The sequence below is a fragment of the Pteropus vampyrus genome, unplaced genomic scaffold, assembly GCF_000151845.1.
Source record: "Pteropus vampyrus isolate Shadow unplaced genomic scaffold, Pvam_2.0 Scaffold357, whole genome shotgun sequence".
Taxonomy (NCBI): Eukaryota; Metazoa; Chordata; class Mammalia; order Chiroptera; family Pteropodidae; genus Pteropus; species Pteropus vampyrus.
The window spans coordinates 1,010,540-1,021,983 of record NW_011889138.1 but is presented as its reverse complement, the minus strand read 5'-3'; the positions used below and the strand labels follow the sequence as shown (position 1 = coordinate 1,021,983).

At 41.8% G+C, this 11,444-nt stretch overlaps 1 protein-coding gene across 1 annotated transcript in view; it reads right to left on the bottom strand.

The window, feature by feature from the left end:
• Positions 1-3,497: 3,497 nt before the first annotated feature.
• NLRP13 (NLR family pyrin domain containing 13) overlaps positions 3,498-11,444 on the bottom strand; it is a 22,951-nt gene continuing 15,004 nt past the window's right edge. The window contains 5 exon segments of the mRNA XM_023522730.1: positions 3,498-3,608; positions 5,071-5,236; positions 5,480-5,483; positions 7,900-8,069; positions 10,905-11,074. Of these exon segments, the coding sequence (XP_023378498.1) occupies positions 3,498-3,608; positions 5,071-5,236; positions 5,480-5,483; positions 7,900-8,069; positions 10,905-11,074 (621 nt within the window).

Below are 11,444 nucleotides of genomic sequence, written 5' to 3'. Positions count from 1 at the left end.
CAACCACAGTGGGAGAATTCACACCACAGAAAGGTGCAGCGTTAGAGTCTGGGCTTTTCTGTGTGTAAGAGCTGGGTGCCAAACATTTGTCAGTGCACCACTGCCTAGTCAGGATGTCTCTTCTCTCAGAGGCACCACCAGGTTCTCTTGGGCTTACCTGGGGAAGAAGTGATGGAGAAAGATGAGATGCAGAGAATGAAAAAAAAAAAAGAGGCATCGATTAAATAGATCCCCTTTATATTTTATCAGGCTGAAAAAAGCTGAATTTGATGAGGAAACTCAGAGACTTCTGATAGCCGAGCAAGAGAGAAATCCCTCCTTGACAATCATAGATAGCTGATGGGACAGACACAGGGCCAGATGGGCACGAATTGGCTTGTGAATGAGCTGGGCATTCTGACTCAAGAGCAGTGACAATGGATAAAATTGGAGCCCTGAGTTGAACCTCTTCTGTGCCCAGAAACTAAAATCACTGACCCTGATGTGAGCCCTGGTTTTTCTGGGACCCTGTTCAGGTGTGTTTCATAAATTGTGCTTTTATGTGGTTTTTGCTCTGTGTCTTCCAGCAAGCCTCAGAGACACCTTCCTGATAAATGTTCCTTCCTGTCTCGCAATGACATTTTAAACCCTCAATAAAGTTTGACATCTTAAAACCAGTTGAACTGGGATTTATTACTAGTGACTGCCATGAGCAAGCATATAAATCGAAGAAACCAAGGTGGGCTTGGAAAGCCACTGGCCATGCTGAGAACATTGCGGAAGCAGGCCTGATTCGACTGCTCCCTTCTCTGGGCTCTATCAGCATTCTATTTCAAGCCCTTCCTCTTTTCTTGCCTTGTGATTATATTTTTTAAAGAATTTCTATTTTTCAGTGACAGTTGACATACAATGTTAGGTCAGTTTCAGGTGTACAGCATAGTGGTTAGACATTTATACACCTTGCAAGGTGAACCCTCGATTATTCTAGTCCCCACCTGTCACTATCCACAGTTATTACAATATTATTGACTGTATTCCCTATGCTGGACTTTATATCCCTGGGACTGTTTTTATAACTGGCAGTTTGCATGACAGTGTTTTAAAAGTACATTTTTAAAAATCAGAAAAGTACAGAGTACCATAAGAGTACAGATAAAGAAAGGTGAAGACACTTTTGACCACTGGCCCTGTCTAGTTCCCCTCTTCTGAAACCCACAAGCCACTGTCACATGAGGTTCATGTGTAGCCCTCCAATTCTGTGTCTACACTTTCATATGCTTGAGTGCAATGTAGCACTAAGGGATTTTTTTTTTAATTACATGAGAGATACCACCCTAAATACATGATTCTGCAAGTTTTTTCGTTGTTAGTCTATCTATGTTGATATACATAAGGTTGAGATATATATGTATATCATACTAGAACTCTGTATATATCTATAGTCTATATATCTATACCTTTTTTAATCTCACACATATAATGGCATCATATATATGTACTTCATTTGAATTACCTATTCTTCGATTGATAGGCATTCAGCTGGTTTCTAATAGTTGACATTATACAAATTGTTACAATGTACAACCCTGCAAGTCCCTTGAGTCTGAGTCCTTTTTAAAGGTAGCTAGCTACCTGGAGACATAAAGGTAGCAAGTACAGTTACAAAGGCAACTGACAGAAGGGTCAGAGTAACTCTAAGAGGAGGGAGGCAGGTGGCAGTGAGCTAGACTGACGAGGTGACACGCCAGCACACAATGCATTAACTTGATACAATGTATCAGCAAGTCAAGCTACTGGTATCAAGGGACATGCAGGGGTGGAGAAACTCCCAGCTGACCTCAAGATAGATTTGTCCTTATCAGCATACCTTCAAACGGGAGCTTCCTCCTTGATGGGTAGGCTGCGTGAGGCCTAGGAAGGCTAGCTGTGAGCACCCCCTCCTGGCAACCCCGTTCCAGGTGAGGTGCACCTAGTATTGATCCCCCAAGCCCTACCAGGTCACTTTGGCTTACGGTGAAGTGACTTTGAAATCCCCTCTGAGTATTCTTAAAATGTGGTTTTGAAATACATGGGTGTAATAGAAGTGACTTTCTGACAAATTCAGAAATTCTACACTAACAAAAAACTCTGAAAACATGACGAAAATAGCAATCGAGAATTTGTGGACCTGGCACTCACAGAATATTCCTGTGTTGTTTTTTAAAGAAACAATGAATAAATTGGGGGATAGTCTTGGATCTGGAGTTAACAAGTGCCATAGCTTGTCAGATTATCAGAAAGAACACGATCCCATTTCAAAAACTAGTCACCTAAAGTGATGAATTGATGACATGGAGATGAGGAGATTAAGGCAGATCTAAACCTTTGATTTTTTTAAAGTCTCGACCTTGACAGAACTTTCTAAATTAGTTCATATACCTGTCTTCACTCTCGCTTTATCTCAGTGTGCACCTACAATGAACAACGGAGGTGAAGAAGGAGGAAGGGAGTGAAATATTTATTTCAAGGACTGTGAGTTTTGCTTATGTTTACGAGTGAGAGTACATGGGTGCATAGAAGGATCACAGCATTTGATGTATCAGAAGAGCTCACTGGCCTTGTGAGACATGTTGGCTCTTAATAGAGAGTTGCATTTAAAGGCCAATTATTTGACTTACAATATCTGTAATCTGCTGCAAAGCATTTTCTCTCGGTATCTCTGTTTTTAAATCAGTAAAGTAGGGTGGTTCCTACCTATAGGGGGTTGGTTTTGATGACTATCGAGACACACCATGAAGATGTTTTATAAGCGATGAATACAAAATAAAATGAATATCCAACTGTGCCCTACGATGACTCCTGATAGCTTTTGCTTATTGAGTAAATGTTACAAGAAAGAATCTTGGTGTTAAGGTAAGGGAGAGAAAATTATAATTTAATGAGCTTCTGCTTCTCATACAATCCCATGCATGGCATCATTGATTTCACCTTGTATCGTGTGTGGGATCCATGCTCCTCAATATTTTCAGGTGGGTGAAATATGTTTCAGCTATAACACAGCCTCGGATCACTCAAAGGTAGAAGCAAAAGCCAAACTTGGGTGTATTTGCATATTAGGAGTGGTTCTGGATGTCTGTCTGACTTATTTAATCGTATAACCATGGAATTATAATCACATCTATTACCATCTCTCAATCCACAAGAAATGGCTGCCTCAAAGTATTTATATATCCTTCACTTTATTGAATCTTCATAAACACCCAAGAATTAACATTATACAAAAAAAAAAAAAGACCAAAAACAAAACACACAAAAAAACCTCTTAAAGCCAATGTAGGCTCTTGGGGCCAAACAGTCTGAGATTTGAATTCTGGAGGTTGGGTATTTAGTGTGCTGCCTACAACCAACTGTGGAAAAACAATGGCAGTAACAGCTCACTTGTCCTGTGAACAGTGACACCTGAGCAACACAGTCACAACCTTCTGGTGGTTGTGCTCCAAGAAACTTCCATGAGAATGTGGTGGCATCTTATCCTTGGGTCACCACCACCATTTATCTTCAAGGTCATTAAAATCCCACTTACACATGATTCTCCCTTCTGTAATTCCTCCAACTCCACTTTTACTATGCTGTACAAGTCCTTTTTCAGCCTGCAAAAAAAAAAAAAAAAAAGAGAGAACAGAATTAGAATGAGTAGAGGGGGATGATTGAATGATATGATGAAATACAGAAGATGACTCTAGCTTCACCTAGAGAGACTGATAAGGAGATGTGAAGGTCCAAAAGAATGGCACAGCCATGAAGGAAAAAGATGGCAAAGCCTTGTGAAAGATGACAGAATAGATATAGGACAAGGTAACTCAGGTCATTGTCATCCATGTGTATGAATCTGATTTCTCTCATTTGTATTATTGGTCTATGTTTAGCAGACTCTTGAAAAGTGATATCCTCACATTCTCTTCTTTGAGAAGAGGTGAGAATCTTGGCAGCTGGTCGTAAGTCTCCTCTGCAACCTGAATCACATGCACACACAATTGGAAGGGGAGACATGTCCATCTTTGGTGGTCACCAACCCAGAACTCTTGTAAAAATGCATTATGTAGATGCCAAATTGGTAACATAAAAGTCTCAATGTACAGATTTCTATCAACTTCCAAGTAGGCAAATTTCCTTCGTATCTGAAATGGTTTTCTGCTAAAATGTACCTAGTTTAATCTCTTTCTCCAGAAAAAAAACAAACCACTGCTTATCTTTCTGACACCATTTCCAGAAAACTAAGGTATAGAGTGTTCTGATTAAGTGCTCTTCTTTTGATGCCTTGAAGGGGCAACACAAAGCTGGGTCTGACCTCAGGACCTTTGCATATGACACTGCTGCTTCTTTAGGACCCTCCACTCTTAATTTCTAGTCACTTTCCACATCCCCCTCCTGATACATGGATTCCCCCTTTCAGCCTCAGTGGGACTCAGGGTTAATGACACCACCTCATGCATGCCTTTCCTTACCACTTTGACTACCCTTGTTTTCTGTCCCATGACCCAAAGTTACTTTCACACATTCATGACTAACATTGTTTTTAAAGCTCTCAGATTTGCCATCTCCCTGGGGAGAATATAGCCTCATGAGAACAAAGCTCGCATCCATTTGTTTCCCACTGTCCATCATGCCACCATGCTGGACCCACAGTTAGCACTGAAAAGGAAGTTGTTGAGTAAACATTTGTTGACCAAGATAGAAATAGGCACTAGAGAATGGGGAAAATGAGGCAAGTCCCCAAATACCCAAATGTCTATAGGACTATGCCATCCAGTATGGTTGTCACGAGCCACATGTGGCTATTTAAGTCAATTCACACCAAAGAAAATAAAATGAAAAATTCAGTCCCTCAGGTGTAGTGACTACATTGCAAGTGCCCAGTTACCACCTGTGGCTGGTAGCTACTCTATTGGACGATGCAGATGGAGACCATTTTCATCATTACTGAATGCTCTATTGACCAGCAGTGCCCCAGGAAATTGAACTCAGGGCAAACTTGATGCTTGCTGTAAAACACGAGCCCATCCATCCCCTATCTTGGCAGGTGCTTCCCTGGTAAAAGCCAGTGGGGGTTACCCTGTAGTTTGCACACTGATTTTTTTTCAAGGACTTCCACAGTGTGTTGACCCCATCGGGCCCCAAGTCATTTCCCAAAAGGTTCAGATGAACCAGACTTTTACCAATTCTGAGAGCAGAGAAGAGATGCTGACAGCAGACAGATATCAGGTTGCATTTCTCCAACCTAGGTGGTGGGGTGGGAAGGGAACATTAAAGACAGTCTACCGAAATTAAGACATTAGAAATAAAAGCGAAATAACATCTGGGGGAAAAAACACTATTGAAAAAGACTGGCTAACAGCAGAGAGTTTAGCACACACCAGACACTTTCCAAATGCTTGCTCACAACTCGTTTAGTCCATATACCAATTCTATAAAGGTAGATAATACCTTAAACCCACTTGGCAGATGGGGAAGCACATTTTACCTGCCTTAACATGAGGGAAATAATTTTAGCTTTAAAGTGGATGTGAGTTTATTTATAAGGCCCTTGAAAGGCATTAGATAGCATCACAACACTTTCATTACACATTTTTCATCTTCTTTCTAAATTCAACAGCACAGAACCTGAACATATGGTTGGCTGGCTACTAGGAATATAAAGACGAAAGTGAATGTGTATTCTATCAGTTTAACATAGCAGAAATTTCCACCTAAGTCTATAAAGAAATGTGACTCGTGGCTGTATGTGCAAAATTCAATGCATGAAAAGCAGAGGGAAGGAATAGATTTCCTTAGGTTAGAAGAAGCTGGGCAGGATCCAGAAGATGCTTGGAAGTAAAGGTACCATTTGATGGACAGGAATAGCATAGGACAAGAAAAACATGGTGGGTTCCAACATCTCAGGTCTAATGCCACCAGCTATATTATATATCCTTGACCTTGAGCATGTACCTTTAATAGTATTCCTTCAGTCTTCTAGGTGAGTGTTTCTCACTCAAGGGCGATTTTGCCTCACAGGGGAGATTTGAGAATGTTGGAGGACTGGAGAGGTGCTGTTGGCATCTGATGGGGAGACCAGGGGTGCTGCTGAATACTCTACAGTGCATAGGACAGTCCTGACAGCAATGAGTTACCCAGTCAATAGTGCTGAGATTGAGTGCCCTGCTCTAGATGGACCCCTATGCATACAAATATGGATATGCAGATACCTGCTCTAAGGTGCCAACAGTGGACAATGAGGCTGGATGGAAGTAAACTGAATGCCGGGAAGGGATTCATCATTAAAGACGATGCAATAATTGTTGCAAATGCTTTCCTCAGTTATGCCACTGGGGAGAAGCACCTGGAGAGTGAGGGCTTAAAACTAGACTCTAGATTACTTGTTGGTAAAGACTTTCCCTTTACCAAAGAATATTGCACCTGCACATGGCAAGGTTTCCATAGAGAAAGATGAGTACAGTGTCATCTCACTTATGTGTGGAATCTAAAAAAGCCAAACTCATAGAGAGTAGAATGGTGGTTTCCAGGGGTTGGGGTGGGGAAATGAGGAGATGTTGGTCAAAGGTACAAGCTTTCAGTTGTGAGATGAATAAGTCCTGGGGTCTCATGTCTAGCACAGTGACTATTATATAAGAACTATTATATACTTGAAAGTTGCTGAGAGTAGATCATAAATGTTCTCACCACAAAAAAAGAAGTGGTAACTAGGTGACGTGGTGGAGGAATCATATTGCAATACATCAGCATATCAAGTCAAGGGTAAGGTGGTATCATATTGCAATAATCAAGAGTATACAATCAGCATGTTGGAAACTTAAAAATCTCACAATGTTGTATGTTCATTATCTCTCAATAAAGATTGGGGCAAGAGGAGAATTGGCTTCTGAGTCAGACTTAGATTGGGTCCCTGTTCTATCATTATTTAGTTAAGTGACCTCCTTGCCTCAGTTTTCCTGTTTTTAACATGGATGTAAAGGTACTGACCTCCTAGGATCTCCCTGCTTGAGGACAAAGTGGTAAGTGTCATGAGTTCTCCATTTCCATGCACATAGTAAGCACTCAAACCATAGTTCACCCTACAGAATTTTCTCCTGCATGGTCTCCCTTAGGTCACCATTCTCTCCCAACCATATGTAGTGAAATCTTCCCACAGGAACTCCTCTGGGCCCTTGGAGATGCCCAGTACTTTCTTCCCTACCTACCTTTCTTTTTTGATTCAGGGACAGAGACAAAGACTCACATTCCAAGGTTAATCTCAAAACCCAACTGAGTGCAGCCCCTAAGCCCTGAGCCCCTAAGTGGTTTATAAGAACAACAAACCATTGTCTGTTTGAAAAGAGGATACATTTGAGCCACCTTTGACCAAAATTACTACTACTTGGCACTAAATCATCTTAGTTTGCTGAGCAAAGACATCAAATTGTGATTAAAATCTGTCTTGCCTTATGAAGTGATCACACTGATTAGTCTAGTCCCCACCTGACATGACACCACATATAGTTATCACAATATTATTGACGATATTCCCTGTGCTGTACTTCACATCCATGTGACTGTTTTGTAATTTCCAATTTGGGTTCTTAATGTGGACTCACTATGTTGTATACCTAAAACTAATATAATGTATGTCAACAACTGAAAAATAAGATTTTAAAAATAATCCAAAAATTTTGAAAATAAAAATCCATCTTCCCATTAGAGTGAAGATTCACTGGGCAAGGAGCATGTCTAGCACTTTTTATCCAAAATGTACTGATTGAAAATATCTACAAACAAAGAGTTTTAAAAGAAAACCCTGTCCTTCAACATGTCTCTCCTTCTTACCCCTCACATGACCACATATCACTCTGTCCCCACCCAAGAGGAGATGAGGGGACTTCCTGCACAAGGACAGCGTTGACTCACCTAAGTTTGTTAGTGCACAATGTGAATGTTTGAGAATCTCACACAGTTGCTTTGCTCTATCATCCTGAATACAGTTTTTCCCAATAACCAAAGCTTTCACATTATGATTGTGCTTAAGGCAGTCAGTCAGCTCCCGACAGCCGTCCGCTGTGAAAGAACAGTAGAACAAACTGCAAAATAAAAACATAGCAGAGGGTGTAAAATAATCTTGAGTCCTGTCTTTATAAGCTCCAGCCCACCTCATTTGCTCCCGAGGAAGAGCTGGCTTCTCATCCTAAGCCCCAGGACGAAGTAGTGCAGGTTGGGAGGCCCCACACCTGATCTGCCATCTCCCTGTGAGACAGAGACCAGGGACCACAAGGCAAGGGCTCCTGTCCATGGGAAGGGCTACTTCTCCATGATACTCATGGTCCAGACCCCACCTTGCTATCACAGAACGAGTGTTTCAGCTTCTGAGTTCAACATCTGAACTGAAAAACACACCAAAATCTCACGTGAGAGCAGATCTCAATTCCCAAGAATGAGTTCTTATACCCAATGAGCTCAAGATGAGAAATGCAGGTGAATATTTGGAGAGAGGGAGAGATCCAGAGACGTGAGAGGGAATGAGGGGACAGATGCAGAAACAGAGGAAGAAGGGAGGAGGGAGGAGGGAGGAGGGAAGTGAAACAATGGAAGATGCCTTAAGGTGGAGAAGGCAAACATATAGTAAAACCCTTTAGCCATATAGGAAGAATTTTGACTACATAAAAATATCTACATCATTAAAACTGTCAAGGGCCAAGTCTAAAGGAGTTGCTAACTAGATAAACATGGATGCACATCACACCCAATGTGGCTAAATTTCCTAATGAAGAACACCTACAGGTCATAAGGAAAAAAAAAATCCTCAAGTTTTATCAACAGGTTGGAATTTCACGCAAATGGCTTTCAACATTCGAAAACTGCCCAACTCCATTCTTATTCACAGAGACAAATATATAAGAACTCTGAGTCTACAAATCAGGACTATAACCCCTGGGACTGACCTCAAAATAATCATGGGTGGAAAGTGCTGGTGAGGGTTTCCATGAAAGCAGGTTGGATATGAATCAACAATTGTTAGATAACAGAGTAGATTATATACTGTTCTCTCTACTTTTGCATAAGTTTCAGTATTTCCATGGAAAACATAAAAAAGTAGATTGAGCTACCATTATTTCACCTCAAACTGATGAAGGTCAAAGAGGTTTCCTAACATCATACATGAGGGTCTGAATAATGGACGTTCGTGGCTAGTTAGCAAAGGACAATTGAGCAAGATATGTTAAAAATTTTGACTGCAAAGACCCAGCTGTTCTATGTCTAGAAACTAATTCCGCAAGTAAATTTACACGTGCCCAAAATATTACAGGCACAAAGATAATTTTTATTCCTTTTCCTGAAGGCTTATAACAACCAGAGTGTTTATTATATAACTAGTACACTCATTCAACAAGTTACTACATCCCATCAAAGAGTTAAGGTTGCTACATACTGCTATGCAACGTTCTCAGGTATGTTGTTTAGGGGGCATGTTTCATGATAATATGCTGAGTAAAAACACCTGCTCACTGATATATGCACAGAAGACCTCTGGGAAGATGAAAAAAAAAAAAACTGAAAGCATTGGTGGTCCCCAAGGAGGGGAACTGAGTGGTTGGAGAACACTAGTGAGATGTGGTTTCATCTGCTCTTTGGTACCCTCTGAGTCAGCAAAGTCCAATAGAAATTTCTACCACGATGGTGAAAATATTCTATAGCTGCCCCGTCCACTACACTAGCACTAGATACAAGTGACCACCAAGCACTTCAAATGTACTTAGTGTAACTGAGGCACTGAATTTTTAATTCTATTTCATCTTAATTAATTTTATTCCAAGTTTAGGCACATGTGGATGCCATATTGGACAGAACAGTCACCTTTAATCCTGTGAATTTACTTACCTAGATGACCAATACAAAATATTTTATTGTATTTAATTATGAATTGGCTACCTGTTAGGCCATTAAAATGTGTCTGGTATTACTAATGTCAATAAAAAAATTATAGACAAAGTTTTCCAAATCCCTTAGCAGCCTATTCTGTGATTATCTGGATGGCCTCCACTGCCACCTATATTCATACTAGGGATATGGAGCCTTTTTGAGACTGAGATGGATTCCATGTTCAAAAACATGCACAGATGTAAATAACATACAAAATCATTTATCTGATGACTGTAAACCAGGGAGACTCGAAGCTCCTTTGAATTTTTTATCAGACATGTTGTGCAGTGGAAAGCTAGCAGAAGCATGCCTGACCACTGTCCTCAGAAAGGCCCACTGACAAGGCTAGCCCTTGGCTGGCATCTGAGACACGGATTTCAGGAGAGCTCCCCGGTCCCGTAAGAAAAGGGGCTCACTGTGCCTAAACTGTTGCAAACGTGGTTTACACTAAACTCCTGCTTTCCTTGTGGCCAGAAGGCATGCTCAGCACCAGTGCTTAGGAGAAATCTAGGGCCCTGAGTCTGTGGTGACCCACCCTGGTTGCAAACATTTCACATGTGTTGTTACAGCATATCACTGGGGGCATTAAGCATGTCCTAGGTGACTCCACTGGGAGAGGATTGCCTGGAGCTGGCAGCACCTGGCTTCCTGTAGACTTTTCCCAGTGTGCCTTCCCCGTCTGCTGATGTTGCTTTGTCCCCTTTAACTGTAATGAATCATAGCCACCAATATGACTACAGCTTTCTGAGTCCTCCCAGTTAATCGTCAAATACTACCCCAGACATGTGTTGTGGTAAGTCCTTAAGTCACCCCAGTTTTCTCCTCATGGGCATCACACCCACCACAAGCACTCCCACCTCCCACAAAACCTAAAGCTTCTCTCTGCCAAGAATCACATCTACATCCAGGACACAAACCCCGCCTAGAAGTCAGGCATTTGTAGGTCTGCTTGAGAGGCTCCCCTCACCCATCAAACATGAGGGAGGTGGGATACTCACTTGAGATTTTGTAGGTTGCAGTCTGGATGGCTCAGAGCCTCACAAAGAAACCTCAGCCCCATGTCCCCCAGGGGGTTCTTCCTCAGGTCCAGGTGTGTCGGTGTCGTGTTCTGGAGAAGAGTGTCTGATAGGGGCCTGCAGCTGAGTGCACCAAGTTGGCCGAACCAGAGCTTGTGGGTTGAAAGCCACAGAGAGAGGTACTAAGGAAAGTGGCCTGAATGAGATGCCAGGAGCACCAGCCACCAGAACCTGAGTGCACCACGGCGTCAACTCGGACCCCACCCAGGATGAACTGAATGTCTGTGTAGGCATCCTTATCCTGCCCTGCTCCAGAATGGAAAACAATCATTGCAGGGTCAGTCTGCTCAGTGGCTGGTTTCAAAAAAAGAGGAACAACAGTCACACAGTACAAAGTTTCAGTTACGCAAGGTAAATCTGTCTGGAGATGCACGCTGTGCCTATAGCTTGACTACGCTGCAGTAAAGCGTAAAACATGCTGAGAGGGCAGATCCTGTGTTAAGTGTGACAATGATAATAATA